Source organism: Manacus candei, unplaced genomic scaffold (genome assembly GCF_025592945.1).
Source record: "Manacus candei isolate 608988 ecotype Guabito, Panama unplaced genomic scaffold, ASM2559294v1 h1tg000227l, whole genome shotgun sequence".
In the NCBI taxonomy this organism is placed as follows: domain Eukaryota; kingdom Metazoa; phylum Chordata; class Aves; order Passeriformes; family Pipridae; genus Manacus; species Manacus candei.
The window spans coordinates 11,608-36,788 of record NW_026138275.1 but is presented as its reverse complement, the minus strand read 5'-3'; the positions used below and the strand labels follow the sequence as shown (position 1 = coordinate 36,788).

Below are 25,181 nucleotides of genomic sequence, written 5' to 3'. Positions count from 1 at the left end.
TTTGATCCACAGGGATGAGGGGACAGCTCAGGGAATCTTTGATCCACAGGGATGGAGGGACAGCTCAGGGAATCTTTGATCCACAGGGATGAGGGGACAGAGCAGGGAATCTTTGATCCACAGGGATGAGGGGACAGCTCAGGGCTCCTGATCCACAGGGATGAGGGGACAGCTCAGGGAAGTGTCATCATCCCCCCTGTCACACCTACCAGGTGACCTCAGGGCAAGATTTTGCTCTCCATGTGGTTTTCCTGGGTTTTTCCTGGCTGTCAGTGCTCCCCCGGCCTTCCCCTTCTCCCCAGCTTGGATTTCCAGGCTTCCAGAGCTTTCTGTGTTTACACCTGAGGGATCCCTGCAGGTTCCCCACACCCAAGCCCCTTCCCCTGGGGGGTGCTGGGGCTGAGACTCCCCAGCCTCGTCCTCTGGATGATCCTTGTTCTCTGGAGTGAGGGAATGAGGGGCCGTGGATGCCCCAGAGGTGTCCTGAGGTGACCATCCCGGTGGGATTGGGAAGGAAAGAGGGATCATGGAGGGGCTGGAGCGTGTCCAGGGATGGGAACGGGGCTGGGAAGGGTCTGGAGAACTCCTGAGGGAGTTGGGGGGGGGCTCAACCTGGAGAAAAGGGGGCTCAGAGGGAATCCAGGGGGACAGGAGGGTGGGTCCAGGTGGGATCGGGCTCTGCTCCCAGGGAACAGGGACAGGACGAGGGGAAACGGCCCCAAGCTGGGCCAGGGGAGGTTTATTTGGGATCTTGGGAAAAATCCCTGCTGGGAAGGGCTGCCCAGCCCTGGATCCCCATCCCTGGGGGGGGATGGAGCATCCCTGGGGAGGGGGCACTTGGGGACAGGGGTAGGGCTGGCCCTGGCCATGAGGGGGGCTCGTAGTGGGGGGACCCTCCCAACAAGAAGGACTTGGAGGGGCTGGAATGTTTGCAGGGAAGGGAACGGAGCTGGGAAAGGGTCTGGAGCACCAGGAGCAGCTGGGGGGGCTCAGCCTGGAGAAAAGGGGGCTCAGAGGGAATCCAGGGGGACAGGAGGGTGGATCCAGGTGGGATCGGGCTCTGCTCCCAGAGAACAGGGACAGGACGAGGGGAAACGGCCCCAAGCTGGGCCAGGGGAGGTTTATTTGGGATATTGGGGAAAAATCCCTGCTGGGAAGGGCTGCCCAGCCCTGGATCCCCATCCCTGGGGGGGGATGGAGCATCCCTGGGGAGGGGGCACTTGGGGACACGGGCAGGGGTGGGTTGGGCATGAGGGGGGCTCGTAGTGGGGGGACCCTCCCAACAAGAAGGACTTGGAGGGGCTGGAATGTTTGCAGGGAAGGGAACGGAGCTGGGAAAGGGTCTGGAGCACCAGGAGCAGCTGGGGGGGCTCAGCCTGGAGAAAAGGGGGCTCAGAGGGAATCCAGGGGGACAGGAGGGTGGGTCCAGGTGGGATCGGGCTCTGCTCCCAGGGAACAGGGACAGGACGAGGGGAAACGGCCCCAAGCTGGGCCAGGGGAGGTTTATTCGGGATCTTGGGGAAAAATCCCTGCTGGGAAGGGCTGCCCAGCCCTGGATCCCCATCCCTGGGGGGGGGGATGGAGCATCCCTGGGGAGGTGGCATCCCGAGGCTCTTCCCGGGAATACCGTCCCCCCAAAGCTCCTCGTGGGCTCCTGCCCCGTTTGATTCCGAGAGATTTTCCCCCTTCAGCTCCTCAGCAGCAACGTGGTGAACGACCTGATCCTGCTGGAGACCCTGCTGGACACGCTGACGGGGCGCCAGAAGGATTCCTGCCTCCTGGTCCGGATGCTGGCGCTGCGGGGGCTCGGGAATATCGCCTCTGGAGCCCCGGAAAAGGTGGGGGTGACCCCCCCAGCCCCGAGATTCAGAGGGAAACGGGAGGGGCAGGACGAGGGGGAACGACTTCCCGCTGCCTGAGGGATGTTGGGAAGGATTCTTCCCCCTGGGAGAGGGCGGGGAGGGGCTGGGATGGAATTCCCGGGGGATGCTCCATCCCCTGGGAGTGTCCCAGGCCGGGCTTGGAGCAAACAGGGGGAGCGGGAGGTGTCCCAGGGATGGGGCTGGGTGATCCCAAAGGTTCCTTTCCATCCCAGCTGGGGGGTGATTCCATGATTCCATGATTCCACGGTGCAGCAGTGGCACAGGTGGGTCAGACCCCTGAGCTCGTTCCTGCTGCTCCAGTGGTTTTCCCAGCCCAGCAGGCCCCAGATCACGGAATCATGGAGTTGTGGAGGTTGGAGTAGACCTTTAAGACCACTGGATTCACCCAGCCCTGCCCATGTCCCCAAGTGCCACCTCCCCAGGGATGCTCCATCCCCCCCCAGGGATGGGGATCCAGGGCTGGGCAGCCCTTCCCAGCAGGGATTTTCCCAAGATCCCAAATAAACCTCCCCTGACCCAGCTTGGGGCCGTTTCCCCTCGTCCTGTCCCTGTTCCCTGGGAGCAGAGCCCGATCCCACCTGGATCCACCCTCCTGTCCCCCTGGATTCCCTCTGATCCCCCCCTTTTCTCCAGGTTGAGCCCCCCCAGCTCCCTCAGGAGTTCTCCAGCCCCTTCCCAGCCCCGTTCCCATCCCTGGACACGCTCCAGCCCCTCCATGGCCTTCCTGCCCTGATCCCTGTCCCTGTTCCCTGGGAGCAGAGCCCGATCCCACCTGGATCCACCCTCCTGTCCCCCTGGAATTCCTCTGATCCCCCTTTTCTCCGGGCTGAACCCCCCCCCAGCTCCCTCACCCCGAATCCCCGGAATCCCCGCAGGTCCGGCAGCACGGCCCCACCCTCCTGGCCTCCATGGTCAGCGGGATGGACGACAAGGACGACCCCCACAACCTGGTGGCCCTGGAGGCCATGGCCAGCCTGGCCAAGCTGCTGGAGCACCTGGAGGAGAGGGACGTCCACTCCGTGCTGCTGCACATCGCCATCCGCATCCGGCCCTTCTTCGACAGCGTGAGTGGCACGGAGGGGCTGGGGGCTACTGGGGGGGAACTGGGGGCTACTGGGGGGTGTTTGGGGGCTACTGGGGGGGGTCAGAGGGCTACTGGGGGTTCCTGGGGGGTGCTGGTGGGGAGGGACGTCCACTCCGTGCTGCTGCACATCGCCATCCGCATCCGGCCCTTCTTCGACAGCGTGAGCTCCTGGGGGGGCCTGGGGGCTACTGGGAGGGGTTGGGGGCTCCTGGGGGTGTTTGAGGGCTACTGGGGGTGTTTGGAGGCTACTGGGGGGGGTCTGGGGGCTGCTGGGGGTGAGGGACGTCCACTCCGTGCTGCTGCACATCGCCATCCGCATCCGGCCCTTCTTCGACAGCGTGAGTGGCACGGAGGGGCTGGGGGCTACTGGGGGTGTTTGGGGGCTACTGGGGGTGTTTGAGGGCTACTGGGGGTGTTTGGAGGCTACTGGGGGGGGTGTGGGGGCTGCTGGTGGGGAGGGACGTCCACTCTGTGCTGCTGCACATCGCCATCCGCATCCGGCCCTTCTTCGACAGCGTGAACTCCTGGGGGGGGCTGGGGGCTACTGGGGGGTGTTTGGGGGCTCCTGGGAGGGGTCAGGGGGTTCTTGGTGGATGTTTGGGGGTTCCTGGGGGGATCTGAGGGCTCCTGGGGGTGTTTGGGGGCTCCTGGGGGGGTCTGGGAGGCTGGGGAGGGGGTGCTGGGACCCAGGGAGGGGGTCCTGGGCACCAGGACAGGCTGGGAAGGGGGTGCTGAGGACCCGAGGAGGGGGTGCCAAGGATTGGGGCAGGCTGGGAAGGGGGTACTGAGGACCCGAGGAGGGGGTGCTGGGGATCTGAGGAGGGGGTGCCAAGGACTGGGGCAGGCTGGGGAGGGGGTGCTGAGAACCCAGGGAGGGGGTGCTGGGACCCAGAGAGGGGGTCCTGGGCACCAGGGCAGGCTGGGGAGGGGGTACTGAGGACCCGAGGAGGGGGTGCTGGGGATCTGGGGAGGGGGTGCTGGGCACCAGGACAGGCTGGGAAGGGGGTACTGAGGACCCGAGGAGGGGGTACCAAGGCCCAGCCCCGATTAGGGAGGGGGTGCCAGTGCCCCTCGTGCCACCCTGATGCCCTCCCTGCAGCCAGAGCAGCGGGATGGGGGTCGGTGGGGCATTCCTATGCCATTCCCATGCCATTCCCATGCCATTCCCATGCCATGCCATGCCATGCCATGCCATGCCGTGCCCTCCCCGGGTGCAGGAGCAGCCCGAGCTGCGCCGCTCGTCCATCGCCCTCTTCGGGAGCCTGGCCCGGGTCGGGGGGGCCGAGGGGGAGCTGTTCCTGGAGCAGGTGCTGCACGGGCTGGTCACCCTCCTGCTGCACCTGCAGGACCCCCAGCCCGACGTGGTCAAGGTGAGAACCCCCTGAGATGAGCCTGATCCTGACCCTGACCCTGACCCTGACCCTGCTGGGGGCATCCTGATCCTGACCCTGATCCTGACCCTGATCCTGACCCTGATCCTGACCCTGACCCTGACCCTAATATTGACCCTGAGCCTGACCTGACCCTGATCCTGACCCTGACCCTGACCCTAATATTGACCCTGTGCCTGACCTGATCCTGATCCTGACTCTGATCCTGACCCTAATATTGACCCTGAGCCTGACCTGACCCTGATCCTGACCCTGACCCTGACCCTAATATTGACCCTGTGCCTGACCTGATCCTGATCCTGATCCTGACCCTGATCCTGATCCTGACCTTGATCCTGACCCTGATCCTGACCCTGACCCTGATCCTGATCCTGATCCTGACCCTGATCCTGATCCTGACCTTGATCCTGACCCTGATCCTGATCCTGATCCTGATCCTGACCCTGATCCTGACCTGCCCCTGAGCCTGAGCCTGAGCCTGACCCTGATCCTGACCTGCCCCTGAGCCTGACCCTGACCCTGATCCTGATCCTGACCCTGATCCTGACCCTGACCCTGACCCTGACCCTGGACCTGATCCTGATCCTGACCCTGACCCTGAGCCTGAGCCTGATCCTAATCTTGATCTTGACCCTGAGCCTGACCCTGACCCTGACCCTGACCCTGACCCTGACCCTAATATTGACCCTGTGCCTGACCTGTCCCTGACCCTGACCCTGATCCCCCCTGATCCTGACCCTGAGCCTGATCCTGTCCCTTACCCTGACCCTGACCCTGACCCTGACCCTGACCCTGACCCTGACCCTGACCCTGATCCTGATCCTGACCCTGACCCTGACCCTGATCCTGATCCTGATCCTGACCCTGATCCTGATCCTGACCCTGACCCTGACCCTGACCCTGATCCTGATCCTGACCCTGACCCTGACCCTGACCCTGACCCTGACCTGCTGGGGGCATCCTGGGGAGGTGCCAGCCCCAGTACCCACCACAAACCCCCCTTCCTGCTCCCATGGGGGTCCCAGTGAGGTTCAAGCCCCAGTACCCACCACAAACACCACTCTCTGCCCCTGTGGGGGTCCCAGTGAGGTGCCAGCCCCAGTACCCACCACAAGAGAGTCCCAGTGAGGTGCCAGCCCCAGTACCCACCACAAACACCCCTCCCTGCCCCTGTGGGGGTCCCAGTGAGGTGCCAACCCTGGTACCCACCACAAAGGGGTCCCAGTGAGGTGCCAGCCCCGGTACCCACCACAAAGGGGTCCCAGTGAGGTGCCAGCCCCGGTACCCACCACAAAGGGGTCCCAGTGAGGTGCCAGCCCCGGTACCCACCACAAAGGGGTCCCAGTGAGGTGCCAGCCCCGGTACCCAGCACAAAGGGGTCCCAGTGAGGTGCCAGCCCTGGTGGTCACCAAACCTCCCCTCCCTGTCTCTGTGGGGTTCTTGGGGGGGGTGCCAGCCCCAGTACCCACCACAAAGGAGTCCCAGTGAGGTGCCATCCCCAGTACCCACCACCAACCCCCCCTGTGTGCCCCTGTGGGGTTCTTGGGGGAGGTGCCAGCCCCGGTACGCACCACAACCCTCCCTCCAGGCTCCTGTGGGGTTCCCAGTGAGGTGCCAGCCCCAGTACCCACCACAAAGGAGGTCCCAGTGAGGTGCCAGCCCCAGTACCCACCACAAAGGGGTCCCAGTGAGGTACCAGCCCTGGTGGTCACCAAACCTCCCCTCGCTGTCTCTGTGGGGTTCTTGGGGGGGGGTGCAAGCCCCAGTAGCCACCACACCCCCCCCGTGTGCCCCTGTGGGGGTCCCAGTGAGGTGCCAGCCCCGGTACCCACCACAAGGGGAGTCCCAGTGAGGTGCCAGCCCAGGTGGTCACCAAACCCCCCCTCCCTGTCCCTGTGGGGTTCTCGGGGGGTGCCAGCCCCAGTACCCACCACAAAGGAGTCCCAGTGAGGTGCCAGCCCCAGTACCCACCACAAACCCCCCTCCAGGCTCCTGTGGGGGTCCCAGTGAGGTGCCAGCCCCAGTACCCACCACAAGGGAGTCCCAGTGAGGTGCCAGCCCCAGTACCCACCACAAAGGGGGTCCCAGTGAGGTGCCAGCCCCAGTACCCACCAACCTCCCTCTCCAGGCTCCTGTGGGGGTCCTGGGGAGGTGCCAGCCCTGGTACCCACCACAAAGGAGTCCCAGTGAGGCGCCAACCCTGGTACCCACCACAAAGGAGTCCCAGTGAGGTGCCAGCCCCAGTACCCACCACAAAGGGGTCCCAACGAAATGCCAGCCCCAGTACCCACTACCATCCCCCTCTAGGCTCCTGTGGGGTTCCGGGGGGGGGGGTGCCAGCCCCAGTACCCACCACAAACCCCCCCATGTGCCCCTGTGGGGGTCCCGGGGAGGTGCCAGCCCCGGTACCCACCACAAACCCCCCGCCCCGTGTGCCCCAGGCGTGCAAGTTCGCGCTGCGGATGTGCGGGCCCAGCCTGGGCTGTGAGGGGCTGCGGGACATGTTCCTGAACCACCTGCACCAGGACAGGGGGCTGCACTTCGGGGAGTTCCTCAACCACGTCTGCAAGCACCTCGTGAGGGACAGGGGGGCACCGGGGGGCTCTGGGGACAGGGATGGGGGCTGTGGGGACACCGGGGGGCTGTGGGATCAGCAATGGGGCTGTGGGATCAGGGAGGGGGCTGTGGGATCAGGGATGGGGCTGTGGGGACAGGGAGGGGGCTGTGGGATCAGGGATGGGGCTGTGGGACAGGGAGGGGGCTGTGGGGACACCGGGGGGCTGTGGGATCAGCAATGGGGCTGTGGGGACAGGGAGGGGGCTGTGGGATCGGGGATGGGGCTGTGGGGACAGGGATGGGGCTGTGGGGACAGGGATGGGGCTGTGGGATCAGGGATGGGTCTGTGGGGTCAGGAATGGGGCTGTGGGAATGGGGACAGGGATGGGGTTGGGCTGCACTTCGGGGAGTTCCTCAACCACGTCTGCAAGCACCTCGTGAGGGACAGGGGGACACCGGGGGGCTGTGGGGACAGGGAGGGGGCTGTGGGATCAGGGATGGGGCTGTGGGGACAGGGATGGGGCTGTGGGATCAGGGATGGGGCTGTGGGACAGGGAGGGGGCTGTGGGGACAGGGAGGGGGCTGTGGGGACAGGGATGGGGCTGTGGGGACAGGGAGGGGGCTGTGGGGACACCGGGGGGCTGTGGGATCAGGGATGGGGCTGTGGGGACAGGGAGGGGGCTGTGGGGACAGGGATGGGGCTGTGGGATCAGGGAGGGGGCTGTGGGGACACCGGGGGGCTGTGGGGACAGGGAGGGGGCTGTGGGGACAGGGATGGGGCTGTGGGATCAGCAATGGGGCTGTGGGGACAGGGAGGGGGCTGTGGGATCAGGGATGGGGCTGTGGGATCAGGGAGGGGCTGTGGGGACAGGGATGGGGCTGTGGGGACAGGGATGGGGGCTGTGGGGACACCGTGGGGCTGTGGGGACAGGGATGGGGCTGCGGGTACAGGGAGGGGGCTGTGGGATCAGGGAGGGGGCTGTGGGGACAGGGATGGGGTTGTGGGGACAGGGAGGGGGCTGTGGGATCAGGGAGGGGGCTGTGGGGACACCGGGGGGCTGTGGGGACAGGGATGGGACTGTGGGATCAGGGATGGGGCTGTGGGATCAGGGATGGGGCTGTGGGGACAGGGAGGGGGCTGTGGGATCAGGGATGGGGCTGTGGGGACAGGGATGGTGGTGTGGGGTCAGGGATGGGGCTGTGGGGACAGGGAGGGGGCTGTGGGATCAGGGAGGGGGCTGTGGGGTCAGGGAGGGGGCTGTGGGGACAGGGATGGGGCTGTGGGAATGGGGTCAGGGATGGGGTTGGGCTGCACTTCGGGGAGTTCCTCAACCACGTCTGCAAGCACCTCGTGAGGGACAGGGGGGGCACCGGGGGGCTCTGGGGACAGGGATGGGGGCTGTGGGGGCACCGGGGGGCTGTGGGGACAGGGATGGGGCTGCGGGTACAGGGAGGGGGCTGTGGGGACAGGGATGGGGCTGTGGGATCAGGGATGGGGCTGTGGGGACAGGGAGGGGGCTGTGGGGACAGGGAGGGGGCTGTGGGAATGGGGACAGGGATGGGGCTGTGGGATCAGGGATGGGGCTGTGGGGACAGGGAGGGGGCTGTGGGGACAGGGATGGGGCTGTGGGGACAGGGAGAGGGCTGTGGGGACACCGGGGGGCTGTGGGATCAGAGATGGGGCTGTGGGGACAGGGAGGGGGCTGTGGGATCAGGAATGTGGCTGTGGGGACAGGGAGGGGACTGTGGGATCAGGGATGGGGCTGTGGGATCAGGGATAGGGCTGTGGGAATGGGGACAGGGATGGGGCTGTGGGGACAGGGATGGGGCTGTGGGGACAGGGATGGGACTGTGGGATCAGGAATGGGGCTGTGGGAATGGGGACAGGGATGGGGCTGTGGGGACAGGGATGGGGCTGTGGGGACAGGGATGGGGCTGTGGGGACAGGGAGGGGGCTGTGGGATCAGGAATGGGGCTGTGGGAATGGGGTCAGGGATGGGGTTGGGCTGCACTTCGGGGAGTTCATCAACAATGTCTGCAAGCAGACGTCCCTGTCCCTCATGTCCCTCCTGTCCCCCGTCTGTCCCCACTGTCCCCCGTGTGTCCCTCCCTGTCCCCCCATGTCCCTCTTGTCCCCCCATGTCCCTCCCTGTCCCCCCATGTCCCTCTTGTCCCCTGATGTCCCTGCTGTCCCTCCCTGTCCCCTCATGTCCCCCCATGTCCCTCATGTCCCTCCTGTCCCCTGTGTGTCCCTCCTGTCCCCCCATGTCCCCCCATGTCCTTCCTGTCCCCTCCTGTCCCCTCATGTCCCCCCATGTCCTTCCTGTCCCCTGACGTCCCCGCTGTCCCCCGTGTGTCCCCCCATGTCCCTCCTGTCCCCCCATGTCCCTCCTGTCCCCTCATGTCCCCCCATGTCCCTCCTGTCCCCTGACGTCCCCGCTGTCCCCCATGTCCCTCCTGTCCCCCCATGTCCTGTGCCCCCCATGTCCCTCCCTGTCCCTCCTGTCCCCTCCTGTCCCCCCATGTCCTTCCTGTCCCCTGACGTCCCCGCTGTCCCCCGTGTGTCCCCCCATGTCCCCTGATGTCCCCCCATGTCCCCCCATGTCACTCCTGTCCCCTGATGTCCCCGCTGTCCCTCCCTGTCCCCCCATGTCCCTCCTGTCCCTCCCTGTCCCCCATGTCCCTCCCTGTCCCCCCATGTCCCCCCATGTCCCTCCTGTCCCCCCATGTCCCTTCTGTCCCTCCCTGTCCCCCCATGTCCCTCATGTGCCCCCATGTCCCTCATATTCCCCCATGTCCCCCCATGTCCCTCCTGTCCCCGCTGTCCCCCGTGTGTCCCCCCATGTCCCTCCCTGTCCTCTCCTGTCCCCCATGTCCCCTCTGTCCCCTGATGTCCCCTGATGTCCCCTCCTGTCCCCCCATGTCCCCTGACGTCCCCCCATGTCCCCTGTGTGTCCCTCCTGTCCCCTCCTGTCCCCTCCTGTCCCCCCATGTCCCTTCTGTCCCTCCCTGTCCCCCCATGTCCCTCATGTGCCCCCATGTCCCTCATATCCCCCCATGTCCCCCCATGTCCCCCCATGTCCCTCCTGTCCCCGCTGTCCCCCGTATGTCCCCCCATGTCCCTCCCTGTCCCCTCCTGTCCCCCATGTCCCCTCTGTCCCCTGATGTCCCCTGATGTCCCCTCCTGTCCCCCCATGTCCCCTGACGTCCCCGCTGTCCCCCGTGTGTCCCCCCATGTCCCCCCATGTCCTGTGCCCCCCATGTCCCTCCCTGTCCCCCCATGTCCCTCCCTGTCCCTCCTGTCCCCTCATGTCCCTCCCTGTCCCTCATGTCCCTCCTGTCCCCCCATGTCCTTCCTGTCCCTCCTGTCCCCTCCTGTCCCTCCTGTCCCCTCCTGTCCCCCCATGTCCCTCCTGTCCCCCCATGTCCCTCCTGTCCCCCCATGTCCCTCCCTGTCCCTCCTGTCCCCCCATGTCCCTCCCTGTCCCTCCTGTCCCCCCATGTCCCCCATGTCCCCCGTGTGTCCCTCCCTGTCCCCCCATGTCCCCTCCTGTCCCCCCATGTCCCTCCTGTCCCCCCATGTCCCTCCCTGTCCCCTCCTGTCCCTCCTGTCCCCCCATGTCCCCCATGTCCCCCGTGTGTCCCTCCCTGTCCCCCCATGTCCCCTCATGTCCCCCCATGTCCTTCCTGTCCCCCCATGTCCTGTGCCCCCCATGTCCCTCCCTCTCCCCGCTGTCCCCCCATGTCCCTCCTGTCCCCCGTGTGTCCCTCATGTCCCCCCTGTGTCCCTCCCTGTCCCCCCATGTCCCTCCTGTCCCTGCTGTCCCCCGTGTGTCCCTCCCATCCCCTGATGTCCCCGCTGTCCCTCCCTGTCCCCCCATGTCCCCCCATGTCCCCTGATGTCCCCCATGTCCCCGCTGTCCCCCCATGTCCCCTCATGTCCCCCCATGTCCCCGCTGTCCCTCCCTGTCCCCCCATGTCCCCTGACGTCCCCTCTGTCCCCCGCTGTCCCCGCAGATGCAGAGCTACCCCGAGCTGCTGAACCGCCTCGTCTCCACCAACCTCTTCTACTTCAAGAGCCCCTGGGGGGACATCCGGGCGGCCGCCCCCATGTTCATCGGTCAGCCCCCCCTGACCCCTGACCCCTGACCCCTGACCCCTGGCCTGGGGGGTCCTGGGGGGTCCCTGGAGGCCGCCAAGTCACCCAGCCCAGCCTGGGGACACGGACACTTGTGGTGTCCCCAAATGCTGCCACCAACCCCCAAGGGGGGCAAATATCTGTCCAAGGGGGGCTTTGGGGTGGTTTTGGGGGGTTTTGGGGGTCCCTTGACCTCAGCCTTGTCCCCAGGCGGTCCCTGGTGCTGTCACCCCCTGGGGTCACCAAGTCACCTCCCCTTGGGGTCACCCCGAGGTGACCTTTGTCACTGGGGGGTGACATCGGGTCCCCAAGGGGGGTTTGGGGTGGTTTGGGCTGTTTTAGGGGGAGTTGAGTGTATTTTGGGTAGCTCTGGGGTATTTTGGGTAGCTCTGGGGTGTTTTGGGTAGCTCTGGGGTATTTGGGGTGGTTTGGGCTGTTTTAGGGGGAGTTGAGTGTATTTTGGGTAGCTCTGGGGTATTTGGGGTGGTTTGGGGTATTTGGGGTGCTTTGGGCTGTTTTAGGGGGGATTGAGTGTATTTTGGGTAGCTCTGGGGTATTTTGGGTAGCTCTGGGGTGTTTTGGGTAGCTCTGGGGTATTTGGGGTGGTTTTGACTGTTTTAGGGGGGATTGAGTGTATTTTGGGTAACTCTGGGGTATTTTGGGTAGCTCTGGGGGTATTTGGGGTGATTTTGGGGTACTTGGGGTGGTTTTGGGGTATTTGGGGTGGTTTTGACTCTTTTAGGGGGATTGAGTGTATTTTGGGTGGCTCTGTGGTATTTGGGGTGGTTTTGAGGTATTTGGGGTGGTTTTGGCTGTTTTAGGGGGAGTTGAGTGTATTTTGGGTAGCTCTGGGGATATTTGGGGTGGGTTTGGGCTGTTTTAGGGGGATTGAGTGTATTTTGGGTAGCTCTGGGGTATTTTGGGTAGCTCTGAGGTATTTGGGGTGGTTTGGGCTGTTTTAGGGGGAGTTGAGTGTATTTTGGGTAGCTCTGGGGTGTTTGGGGTGGTTTGGGCTGTTTTAGGGGGGATTGAGTGTATTTTGGGTGGCTCTGGGGTATTTGGGGTGGTTTTGACTCTTTTAGGGGGATTGAGTGTATTTTGGGTAGCTCTGGGGTATTTTGGGTGGCTCTGGGGTATTTGGGGTGGTTTTGGTGTATTTTGGGTAGCTCTGGGGTATTTGGGGTGGTTTTGGGGTATTTGGGGTGGTTTGGGCTGTTTTTGGGGTAGTTGAGTGTATTTTGGATGGCTCTGGGGTATTTGGGGTGGTTTTGGGGTATTTGGGGTGGTTTTGGCTGTTTTAGGGGTAGCTCTGGGGTATTTTGGGAAGCTCTGGGGATATTTGGGGTGGGTTTGGGCTGTTTTAGGGGGGATTGAGTGTTTTTTGGGTAACTCTGGGGTATTTTTGGTAGCTCTGGGGTGTTTGGGGTGGTTTGGGCTGTTTTAGGGGGGCTGAGTGTATTTTGGGTAGCTCTGGGGTATTTTGGGTAGCTCTGGTGTATTTTGGGTGGCTCTGGAGTATTTTGGGGAGCTCTGGGGTATTTGGGGTGATTTTGGGGTATTTGGGGTGGTTTTCACTCTTTTAGGGGGATTGAGTGTATTTTGCGTAGCTCTGGGGTATTTGGGGTGATTTTGGGGTGGTTTTTTGGGGCTCCTGGGTGTGTGTGGGGGGCCCCCAGGCCGATCCCTCCCTCTGGAATTCTCCCTGCAGGCTTCCTGGTGCTGCACGTGGAGGAGGAGCACTGCCAGCAGCTGGACCTGGACCAGCTCATCTCGGGTGAGATGGGGCTCCAACCCCCCAAATTTGGGGTCCCCCCCAGCTGTCCCCAAAGCTCTGAGGCTCCGGGGGGATCCCATTCCCCCTGGGGGGACTCTGGGAGCGTCCCCAACCTCCTGGAGAGCCCCTGGAGCCGGAATTCCACGGCTGGGATGAGCCCCAATCCCTGCTGGGATCCGGGAGAGCCCCAATCCCTGCTGGGATCTGGAAAAACCCCAATCTCCGCTGGGATCTTGAAGATTCCCAATCCCTGCTGGGATCCAGGAGAGCCCCAATCCCTGCTGGGATCCAGGAGATTCCCAATCCCTGCTGGGATCCAGGAGATTCCCAATCCCTGCTGGGATCCAGGAGAGCCCAAAGAGAGCCCCAGTCCCTGCTGAGATCTGGGAGATTCCCAATCCCTGCTGGGATCCAGGAGATTCCCAATCCCTGCTGGGATCCAGGAGATTCCCAAAGAGAGCCCCAATCCCTGCTGGGATCCAGGAGAGCCCCAATCCCTGCTGGGATCCAGGAGATTCCCAATCCCTGCTGGGATCTTGAAGATTCCCAATTCCTGCTGGGATCCAGGAGAGCCCAAAGAGATCCCCAATCCCTGCTGGGATCCAGGAGATTCCCAATCCCTGTTGGGATCCAGGAGATTCCCAATCCATGTTGGGATCCAGGAGATTCCCAATCCCTGCTGGGATCCAGGAGATTCCCAAAGAGAACCCCAATTCCTGCTGGGATCCAGGAGATTCCCAACCCCTGCTGGGATCTTGGAGATTCCCAATCCCTGCTGGGATCCAGGAGATTCCCAATCCCTGCTGGGATCCAGGAGATTCCCAATCCCTGCTGGGATCTGGAAAAGCCCCAATCCCTGATGGGATCCAGGGGATTCCCAATCCCTGCTGGGATCCAGGAGATTCCCAATCCCTGCTGGGATCCAGGAGATTCCCAAAGAGAACCCCAATTCCTGCTGGGATCCAGGAGATTCCCAATCCCTGTTGGGATCTGGAAAAGCCCCAATTCCTGCTGGGATCCAGGAGATTCCCAATCCCTGCTGGGATCCAGGAGATTCCCAATCCCTCCTGGGATCCAGGAGAGCCCAAAGAGAGCCCCAATCCCTGCTGAGATCTGGGAGATTCCCAATCCCTGCTGGGATCTGGAAAAACCCCAATCTCTGCTGGGATCTTGAAGATTCCCAATCCCTGCTGGGATCCAGGAGATTCCCAATCCCTGCTGGGATCCAGGAGATTCCCAATCCATGTTGGGATCCAGGAGATTCCCAATCCCTGTTGGGATCCAGGAGATTCCCAAAGAGAACCCCAATCCCTGCTGGGATCCAGGAGAGCCCCAATCCCTGCTGGGATCCAGGAGATTCCCAATCCCTGCTGGGATCCAGGAGATTCCCAATCCCTGTTGGGATCCAGGAGATTCCCAATCCCTGCTGGGATCCAGGAGATTCCCAATCCATGTTGGGATCCAGGAGATTCCCAATCCCTGCTGGGATCCAGGAGAGCCCAAAGAGAGCCCCAATCCCTGCTGAGATCCAGGAGATTCCCAATCCCTGCTGGGATCCAGGAGATTCCCAAAGAGAGCCCTAATTCCTGCTGGGATCCAGGAGATTCCCAATCCCTGCTGGGATCCAGGAGATTCCCAATCCCTGCTGGGATCCGGGAGATTCCCAATCCCTGCTGGGACTGGGATTTGGGGGGCCCTTCAGGAGGAGATGCTCAAAAAAATATATAAATATTCTATATAAATATATATTTATGTATAAATATATATTTATATATAAATATTATATATAAATATATTGATATATAAATATTATATATATAACTATATATTTATATATAACTATATATTTGTATATAAATATATTTATATATAAATATACATAATATTTATATATTCTTTATATAGAGAGAAATAGACATAAATATATATTTAGATATAAATATATATGTTATTTATATATTATATATATATTGTAAAATATATATAAAGCATAATATAATTTATAATACAATATAATATAATATAATGTGAGATGATATAAGTATATGAATATATTTATATATAAATATATATAATATTTATATATTCTTTATATATATAGAAATATACATAAATATATATTTAGACATAATTACATATATTATTTATATATATATATAAATATATATAAAGCATAATATAATTTATAATACAATATAATATAATATAATGTGATATGATATAAGTATATGAATATATTTATATATAAATATAGATAATATTTATATATTCTTTATATATATAGAAATATACATAAATATATATTTAGATAGAAATATATATATTATTTATATATTCTTTATATATATGTAAAATATATATAAAGCATAATATAATTTATAATACAATATAATATAATGTGATATGATATAATATAAGTATATAAATGTATTTATATATAAATATGCATAATATTTATATATTCTTTATATATAGAAATATACATAAATATATATTTAGATATAAATATATATATTATTTATATATATAAAAATATATATAAAGCATAATATAATTTATAATATAATACAATATAATATAATCTGATATAAGTATATGAATATATTTATATATAAATATATATAATATTTATATATTCTTTATATCTAGAAATATACATAAATATATATTTAGACATAAAGATATATATTATTTATATATTATTTATATATATGTAAAATATATATAAAGCATAATATAGTTTATAATGTAATACAATATCAGATAATGTGATATGATATAATATAAGTATATGAATATATTTATATGTAAATATATATATTTATATATTCTGTATATATATAGAAATATACATAAATATATATTTAGATAGAAATATATATATTATTTTTATATATATAAAAATATATATAAAGCATAATATAATTTATAATACAATATAATATAATATAATTTGATATGATATAATATAATGTAAGTACAAAAATGTATTTATATATAAATAGATATAATATTTATATATTCTTTATATCTAGAAATATACATAAATATATATTTAGACATAAATATATATATTATTTATATATCATTTATATATATAAAAATATATATAAAGCATAATATAATTTATAATATAATACAATATAATATAATGTGATATGATATAATATAAGTATATGAATATATTTATATATAAATATAGATAATATTTATATATTCTTTATATATATAGAAATATACATAAATATATATTTAGATAGAAATATATATATTATTTATATATTATTTATATATATGTAAAATATATATAAAGCATAATATAATTTATAATATAATACAATATAATATAATGTGATATGATATAATATAATATAAGTATATAAATGTATTTATATATAAATAGATATAATATTCATATATTCTTTATATCTAGAAATATACATAAATATATATTTAGGTAGAAATATATATATTATTTATATATTATTCATATATATATAAATATATATAAAGCATAATATATAATATAATATAATATAATGTGATATGATATAATATATTATAAGTATATAAATATATTTTATATAAATATATATAATATTTATATATTCTTTATATATAGAAATATACATAAATATATATTTAGATATAAATATATATATTATTTATTTATTATATATATGTAAAATATATATAAAGCATAATATAATATAATATAATGTGATATGATATAATATAAGTATATAAATATATTTTTATATAAATATATAATATTTATATATTCTGTATATATATAGAAATATACATAAATATATATTTAGATATAAATGTATATGTTATTTATATATTATTTATATATATATAAAAATATATAAAGAATAAGATATAATATATAATATAATGTAATATATAATATAATATATATAAATATTATATGATATAATATATAAAAATGTATATAAATATATTAAAATGTATATAAATATATATAAGTATATATTTATATATATTATAAATAAATAAATAAACCCCCCTCCTCCCCCTCCCCCCAGATCCAGTGGCATTTTGGGAGCAGAATTGAGTCATTTTCCTGGATTTCAGGGATTTTTTCCCCCCCCTTTGTCACCGGTGACCTCATCACAGGCTCTGGTTTAAAACCAAAAAAAAAAGAATAATAAAAATAAAAAAACCCACGGAAACTTTCGGAGCCTTCCAAGGGGGAGCTGAAAAAAGACTAAAAAAGGGGAAAACTCTGTTTTCCGTTGGTCCTTTCCAGCAGAAAGGGAGGCCTGGGCTGAGGGAACTGCCCCAGGTTAAATTAGAAATAAAGGCACAGGAGGGTCCTGAGTAAGTTTAAATTAAAATAAAAGGTAGAGGAGGGTCCTGAGTAAATTTAAATTAAAATTAAATGCACAGGAGGGTCCTGAATAAATTTAAATTAAAAGTAAAGACAGAGGAGGGCCCTGAGTAAATTTAAATTAGAGGTAAAGGCAGAGGAGGGTCCTGAGTAATTTTAAATTAAAAGTAAAGGCACAGGATGGTCCTGAGTCAGTTTAAATTAGAAATAAATGCACAGGATGGTCCTGAGTAAATTTAAATTAAAAGTAAAGGCAGAGGAGGGTCCTGAGTAAATTTAAATTAGAGGTAAAGGCACAGGAGGGTCCTGAGTAAATTTAAATTAAAATTAAATGCACAGGATGGTCCTGAGTAAATTTAAATTAAAAGTAAAGGCAGAGGAGGGTCCTGAGTAAATTTAAATTAGAGGTGAAGGCACAGGATGTTCCTGAGTAAATTTAAATTAAAATGGAATGCACAGGATGGTCCTGAGTAAATTTAAATTAAAAGAAAAGGCACAGGAGGGTCCTGAGTAAATTTAAATTAAAAGTAAAGGCAGAGGAGGGTCCTGAGTAAATTTAAATTAAACTGAAATGCACAGGATGGTCCTGAGTAAATTTAAATTTAAATTAAAGGCAGAGGAGGGCCCTGAGTAAATTTAAATTAGAGGTAAAGGCAGAGGAGGGTCCTGAGTAATTTTAAATTAAAAGTAAAGGCACAGGATGGTCCTGAGTCAGTTTAAATTAGAAATAAATGCACAGGATGGTCCTGAGTAAATTTAAATTAAAAGTAAAGGCAGAGGAGGGTCCTGAGTAAATTTAAATTAGAGGTAAAGGCACAGGAGGGTCCTGAGTAAATTTAAATTAAAATTAAATGCACAGGATGGTCCTGAGTAAATTTAAATTAAAAGTAAAGGCAGAGGAGGGTCCTGAGTAAATTTAAATTAGAGGTGAAGGCACAGGATGTTCCTGAGTAAATTTAAATTAAAATGGAATGCACAGGATGGTCCTGAGTAAATTTAAATTAAAAGAAAAGGCACAGGAGGGTCCTGAGTAAATTTAAATTAAAAGTAAAGGCAGAGGAGGGTCCTGAGTAAATTTAAATTAAACTGAAATGCACAGGATGGTCCTGAGTAAATTTAAATTTAAATTAAAGGCAGAGGAGGGCCCTGAGTAAATTTAAATTAGAGGTAAAGGCAGAGGAGGGTCCTGAGTAATTTTAAATTAAAAGTAAAGGCACAGGATGGTCCTGAGTCAGTTTAAATTAGAAATAAATGCACAGGATGGTCCTGAGTAAATTTAAATTAAAAGTAAAGGCAGAGGAGGGTCCTGAGTAAATTTAAATTAGAGGTAAAGGCACAGGAGGGTCCTGAGTAAATTTAAATTAAAATTAAATGCACAGGATGGTCCTGAGTAAATTTAAATTAAAAGTAAAGGCAGAGGAGGGTCCTGAGTAAATTTAAATTAGAGGTGAAGGCAGAGGAGGGTCCTGAGTAATTTTAAATTAAAAGTAAAGGCACAGGATGGTCCTGAGTCAGTTTAAATTAGAAATAAATGCACAGGATGGTCCTGAGTAAATTTAAATTAAAAGTAAAGGCAGAGGAGGGTCCTGAGTAAATTTAAATTAGAGGTAAAGGCACAGGAGGGTCCTGAGTAAATTTAAATTAAAATTAAATGCACAGGATGGTCCTGAGTAAATTTAAATTAAAAGTAAAGGCAGAGGAGGGTCCTGAGTAAATTTAAATTAGAGGTGAAGGCACAGGATGTTCCTGAGTAAATTTAAATTAAAATGGAATGCACAGGATGGTCCTGAGTAAATTTAAATTAAAAGAAAAGGCACAGGAGGGTCCTGAGTAAATTTAAATTAAAAGTAAAGGCAGAGGAGGGTCCTGAGTAAATTTAAATAAAAGTAAAGGCACAGGATGGTCCTGAGTAAATTTAAATTAAAAGTAAAGGCAGAGGAGGGTCCTGAATAAATTTAAATTAAACTGAAATGCACAGGATGGTCCTGAGTAAATTTAAATTAAAAGTAAAGACACAGGTGAGTCCTGAGTAAATATAAATTAAAATTAAGGGCACAGGATGGTCCTGAGTCAGTTTAAATTAGAAATAAATGCACAGGAGGGTCCTGAGTAAATTTAAATTTGAATTAAAGGCAGAGGATGGTCCTGAGTAAATTTAAATTAAAAGTAAATGCACAGGAGGGTCCTGAGTAAATTTAAATCAAAAGTAAAGGGACAGGATGGTCCTGAGTAAATTAAAATTAGAGGTAAAGGCACAGGAGGGTCCTGAGTAAGTTTAAATTAAAAGTAAGGGCACAGGATGGTCCTGAGTAAATTTAAAGTAAATTAAAATTAAAATGAAATGCACAGGAAGGTCCTGAGTAAATTTAAATTAGAAATAAATGCACAGGAGGGTCCTGAGTAAATTAAAATTAAAAGTAAAGGCAGAGGAGGGTCCTGAGTAAATTTAAATTTGAATTAAAGGCACAGGATGGTCCTGAGTAAATTAAAATTAAAAGTAAAGGCAGAGGATGGTCCTGAGTAATTTTAAATTAAAAGTAAAGGCACAGGATGGTCCTGATTCAGTTTTAATTAGAAATAAATGCACAGGATGGTCCTGAGTAAATTTAAATTAAAAGTAAAGACACAGGTGAGTCCTGAGTAAATATAAATTAAAATTAAGGGCACAGGATGGTCCTGAGTCAGTTTAAATTAGAAATAAATGCACAGGAGGGTCCTGAGTAAATTTAAATTTGAATTAAAGGCAGAGGATGGTCCTGAGTAAATTTAAATTAGAAATAAATGCACAGGAGGGTCCTGAGTCAATTCAAATTTCCTTTTCCCCTTTCCTCCAGCCCTGAACCTGCTGCTCAAGGACCCCGTGCCCGCCGTGCGTGTCAAGGTGGCCGAGACGCTGGGCCGGCTGGTGAGGATCCTGTGAGCCACGGAGGGGATCCTGGGATCCTGGAGACCCCCTGGATGGAATCCTGGGAGCCCTGGAGAGCCTGGATGGGATCCTGGAGAGCCTGGATGGGATCCTGGGAGACTTGGATGGGATCCTGGGAACCCTGGAGAGCCTGGATGTGACCCTGGGAGCCCCTGGATGGGATCCTGGGAGCCCTTGGAGACCCTCTGGATGGAATCCTGGGAGTCCTGGAGAGCCTGGATGGGATCCTGTGAGCCAGGGATGGGATCCTGGGAGCCAGGGATGGGATCCTGGGAACCCTGGAGAGCTTGGATCTGACCCTGGGAGTCCCTGGATGGGATCCTGGGAGACCTGGAGACTCCTTGGATGTGATCTTGGGAGCCCCTGGAGAGCCTGGATGGGATTCTGTGAGCCCTGGATCTGATCCTGGGAGCCCCTGGAGAGCCTGGACCGGATCCTGTGACCCTGGAGACCTTCTGGATCTGATCCTGGGAGCCCTGGAGACCCCCTGGATGGAATCCTGGGAGCCCTGGAGAGCCTGGATGGGATCCTGGGAGCCAGGGATGGGATCCTGGGAGCCATGGAGACCCTCTGGATCTGACCTGGGGAACCCTGGAGAGCCTGGATGGGATCCTGGAGACCCCCTGGATCTGATCCTGGGAGCCCTGGAGACCCCCTGGATGTGATCTTGGGACACCTGGATGGGATCCTGGGAACCCTTGGAGAACCTGGACCGGATCCTGCGACCCTGGAGACCCCCTGGATGGAATCCTGTGAACCCCTGGAAACCCTCTGGATCTGACCCTGGGAGCCCTGGAGAGCCTGGATGTGACCCTGGGAGCCATGGAGACCCCTCTGGATGTGATCTTGGGGGCCCTGGAGAGTCTGGATGGGATCCTGGGAGACATGGATGGGATCCTGGGAACCCTGGATGGGATTCTGGGAACCCTGGAGAGGCTGGATTGGATCTTGGGAGCCCCTGGAGAGCCTGGATGGGATCCTGGGAGCCCTTGGAGACCCCCTGGATGTGATCTTGGGAGCCCTGGAGAGCCTGGATGTGACCCTGGGAGCCCCCGGAGAGCCTGGATCTGATCCTGGGAGCTCTGGAGAGCCTGGATCTGATCAAGGGGGGCCCCTGGATGTGACCCTGGGAGTCCCTGGAGAACCTGGATCTGACCCTGGGAGCCCCTGGATGGGATCCTGGAAACCCTTGGAGACCCCCTGGATCTGATCCTGGGAGCCCTGGAGAGCCTGGATGTGATCCTGTGAGCCAGGGATGGGATCCTGGGAACCCTGGAGAGCCTGGATCTGATCCTGGGAGTCCCTGGATGGGATCCTGGGAGACCTGGAGACTCCTTGGATGTGATCTTGGGAGCCCCTGGAGAGCCTGGATTGGATCTTGGGAGCCCTTGGAGACCCCCTGGATCTGACCCTGGGAGTCCCTGGAGAGCCTGGATCTGATCAAGGGGGGCCCCTGGATGGGATCCTGGAAGCCCTTGGATACCCCCTGGATTTGACCCTGGGAGCCCTGGAGAGCCTGGATGGGATTCTGGGAGTCCTGGAGAGCCTGGATGGGATCCTGGGAGCCCCTGGATGTGACCCTGGGAACCCTGGAGAGCCTGGATGGGATCCTGGGAACCCTTGAGAGCCTGGATGTGACCCTGTGAGCCCCTGGAGAGCCCTGGATCTGACCCTGGGAGTCCCTGGATGGGATCCTGGGAGACCTGGAGACCCCCTGGATGTGATCTTGGGAGCCCCTGGAGAGCCTGGACCGGATCCTGTGATCCTGGAGACCCCCTAGATGGAATCCTGTGAGCCCCTGGAAACCCTCTGGATCTGACCCTGGGAGCCCTGGAGAGCCTGGATGTGACCCTGGGAGCCATGGAGACCCCTCTGGATGGGATCCTGGGAACCCTAGAGAGCCTGGATGTGACCCTGGGAGTCCTTGGAGAGCCTGGATGTGATCCTGGGAGCCCCTGGATGGGATCCTTGGAGACCCCCTGGATGTGACCTGGGAGCCCTGGAGAGCCTGGATCAGATCCTGTGAGCCCCTGGATCGGATCCTGTGAGCCCCTGGATCGGATCCTGGGAGCCCCTGGATGTGACCCTGGGAGACCTTGAGAGCCTCTGGTTCTGATCCTGAGAGCCCTGGAGTTCCTGGAGACCCCCTGGGTCAGATCCTGGGAGCCCTGGAGTTCCTGGAGACCCCCATCCCTGGATCCTGGGAGCCCTGGAGAGCCCCTGGGTCAGATCCTGGGAGCCCTGGAGATCCTGGAGACCCCCTGGGTCAGATCCTGAGCCCTGGAGTTCCTGGAGACCCCCTGGGTCGGATCCTGGGAGCCCTGGAGCCCCCCATCCCTGGATCCTGGGAGCCCTGGAGTTCCTGGAGACCCCCATCTGTGGTTCCTGGGGGCCCTGGAGATCCTGGAGACCCCCTGGATCAGATCCTGTGAGCCCTGGAGATCCTGGAGACCCCCTGGATCAGATCCTGTGAATCCAGGAGATCCTGGAGACCCCGATCCCTGGATCCTGGGAGCCCTGGAGACCCCCTGGATCAGATTCTGGGAGCCCTGGGGATCCCAGAGACCCCCATCCCTGGATCCTGGGAGCCCTGGAGATCCTGGAGACCCCCTGGGTCAGATCCTGAGCCCTGGATATGCTGGAGCCCCCCATCCCTGGATCCTGGGAGCCCTGGAGATCCTGGAGCCCCCCATCCCTGGATCCTGAGAGCCCTGGAGACCCCCTGGGTCAGATCCTGGGAGCCCTGGAGATCCTGGAGACCCCCTGGGTCAGATCCTGGGAGCCCTGGAGCCCCCCATCCCTGGATCCTGGGAGCCCTGGAGACCCCCTGGATCAAATCCTGTGAGCCCTGGAGATCCTGGAGACCCCCTGGGTCAGATCCTGGGAGCCCTGGAGCCCCCCATCCCTGGATCCTGGGAGCCCTGGAGCCCCCCCAACTCCATCCACAGCAATACTGGGGGGGGTCCCTCCCCACCACTGTGGCCCCCCGGGCACTGCCACGTCTTCCTGCCCTTCCCTGCCCGGCTCCCTCTGGATGGGGGGCACACGGGGGGCACACCAGGGGCACACGGGGGGCACACCCAGCCCCCTTTGGGGTCTCTGGGATGAGGGGAAGGGGTTCCACCTCGACCTGGAACCCTGGGCTGGCACCATCCCAGGACCCCCCCGGGAGCAGGATGGATCCTGACCCCCCTCACTGCTGCTTCCAGCCCCCCCCAATGCTGATCAGGGGGGTCCTGCCACCCCCCCCGGGCCCCCCCTCGTGAATGTGACCGTGTGTCCCCCCCCCCTCACACACACATTGTACATAAACTTATTTTTAAATAAAGTTCTTTGCTCCTCACACCCTCCGGGGTTTGACACCTCCTTGTCTGCAGGGGGGGGCACAGGAGGGTCCTGAGTAAATTTGAATTAAAAGTAAGGGCAGAGGAGGGTCCTGAGTAAATTTAAATTAGAAATAAATGCACAGAACGGTCCTGAGTAAATTTAAATTAGAGGTAAAGGCATAGGATGGTCCTGAGTAAATTTAAATTAAAATTAAAGGCAGAGGAGGGTCCTGAGTAAATTTGAATTAAAAGTAAAGGCAGAGGTGTTTGACACCTCTTTATCTGCATGGGGAGGGACTGGGGGGGACACTGGGACTGGGGGGGGGCCCATCTGGAAGGAGATCCCGGTTTTTTTCCCCCCCTTTATCCCGAGGGGAAGCCCAGTGTGGTCCTGGTTCTGCTGGTGGGACCCCCCAGGCTGGGGTTTTGGGGGTCTGGGGTGGGATTGGGGGGGGATTGGGGGGGGATTGGGGTGGGATTGGGGTGGGATTGGGGACCCCCATCCTGCACCTGGGAGAACAAGCACAGCACCTGGTTTGGGGAGGGGGGATTTTGGTGGTCTGGGGGCTCTGGGGTGGGATTGGGGACCCCCATCCTGCACTGGGAGAGCAAATACAGCACCTGGTTGAGTAGGGGGTGATTTGGGGGGTCTGGGGGCTCTGGGGGGGTCATCCTTCACTGGGAGAACAAACACAGTACCTGGTTTGGGGAGGGGGGGATTTGAAGAGGGTCAGGGGGCTCTGGGGACTCTGGGGGGCTCATCCTGCACCTGGGAGAACAAGCACAACACCTGGTTTGGGGAGGGAGGATTTGGGGGCATCTGAGGTTTATTTTTGGGGTGCTTTTTTGTGGTAATTTGGGGCGATTTGGGGTTCCTGCAGCGCCCCCCTCAGGCCAAGAGGACTCTCTGCAGCTGTTCCACTCAGGATTTATTTTTGGGGTGAATTTTTGGGGTAATTTGGGGCGATTTCGAGTTTCTGCAGCACCCCCGTCAGGCCCGGAGGACTCTCTGCAGCTGCTCCACTCGGGGGTTATTTTTGGATGTATTTTTAAGTGCATTTTTGGGTGAATTTCTGGGGTAATTTGGGGTGGTTTCGGTTTCCTGCAGCGCCCCCCTCAGTGCTGAACGGGGGGTCCTGCCCCCCCTGGCCCCCCTCGTGAATGTGACCGTGTGTCCCCCCCCCTCACACACACACATTGTACATAAACTTATTTTTAAATAAAGTTCTTTGCTCCTCACTCCCTCCAGGGGGTTTGACACCTCTTTGTCTGCACGGGGGGGGGGGGGGTACAGGAGGGTCCTGAGTAAATTTAAATTAAAATAAAATGCAGAGGAGGGTCCTGAGTAAATTTAAATTAAAAGTAAAGGCAGAGGATGGTCCTGAGTAAATTTAAATATGAAATAAATACACAGGAGGGTCCTGAGTGAATTTAAATTAAAATGAAATGCACAGGATGGTCCTGAGTGAATTTAAATTAGAAATAAATGCACAGGAGGGTCCTGAGTAAATTTAAATTAAAAGTAAAGGCACAGGATGGTCCTGAGTAAACTTAAATTAGAGGTAAAGGCACAGGAGGGTCCTGAGTAAATTTAAATTAAAATTAAAGGCAGAGGAGGGTCCTGAGTAAACTTGGGGGCTCTGGGGTGGGAATGGGGTGGGACTGGGGACCCCCATCCTGCACTGGGAGAACAAACACAGCACCTGGTTTGGGGGTTGGGGGTCCCAAGCTGAAGGGTTTTTGGGG

General features: G+C 54.2%; 1 protein-coding gene and 3 long non-coding RNA genes across 9 annotated transcripts in view; all 4 read left to right on the top strand.

The window, feature by feature from the left end:
- LOC127464462 (maestro heat-like repeat-containing protein family member 1) overlaps nucleotides 1-20,386 on the top strand; it is a 136,512-nt gene extending 116,126 nt beyond the window's left edge. Inside the window, exons 38-44 of the mRNA XM_051774800.1 lie at nucleotides 1,692-1,838; nucleotides 2,759-2,947; nucleotides 4,185-4,337; nucleotides 6,800-6,934; nucleotides 10,932-11,034; nucleotides 12,761-12,826; nucleotides 20,018-20,386. Coding sequence (XP_051630760.1) covers nucleotides 1,692-1,838; nucleotides 2,759-2,947; nucleotides 4,185-4,337; nucleotides 6,800-6,934; nucleotides 10,932-11,034; nucleotides 12,761-12,826; nucleotides 20,018-20,103 — 879 coding nt within the window. The 3' untranslated portion in view covers nucleotides 20,104-20,386. The remainder of the gene's footprint in view (nucleotides 1-1,691; nucleotides 1,839-2,758; nucleotides 2,948-4,184; nucleotides 4,338-6,799; nucleotides 6,935-10,931; nucleotides 11,035-12,760; nucleotides 12,827-20,017) is intronic.
- On the top strand, nucleotides 11,605-12,118 carry LOC127464471 (uncharacterized). Its single transcript, XR_007901405.1, has 3 exons — nucleotides 11,605-11,726; nucleotides 11,846-11,878; nucleotides 12,021-12,118. It is a non-coding gene; the product is annotated as an uncharacterized LOC127464471 (long non-coding RNA).
- On the top strand, nucleotides 17,328-19,778 carry LOC127464464 (uncharacterized). 6 transcript variants are annotated; one of them, XR_007901395.1, is made up of 5 exons: nucleotides 17,328-17,710; nucleotides 17,831-18,230; nucleotides 18,351-18,590; nucleotides 18,791-18,886; nucleotides 19,537-19,778. It is a non-coding gene; the product is annotated as an uncharacterized LOC127464464 (long non-coding RNA). The 6 variants fall into 6 exon arrangements; XR_007901396.1 differs by lacking the exon at nucleotides 19,537-19,778 and having other exon boundaries at nucleotides 18,351-18,470; nucleotides 18,511-18,590; nucleotides 18,791-19,361; XR_007901394.1 differs by lacking the exon at nucleotides 18,791-18,886 and having other exon boundaries at nucleotides 18,351-18,606.
- Nucleotides 20,387-22,420: 2,034 nt separating the features above from the next.
- Nucleotides 22,421-23,452, top strand: LOC127464472 (uncharacterized). The gene is made up of 2 exons (XR_007901406.1): nucleotides 22,421-22,467; nucleotides 23,037-23,452. It is a non-coding gene; the product is annotated as an uncharacterized LOC127464472 (long non-coding RNA).
- Nucleotides 23,453-25,181: the final 1,729 nt, after the last annotated feature.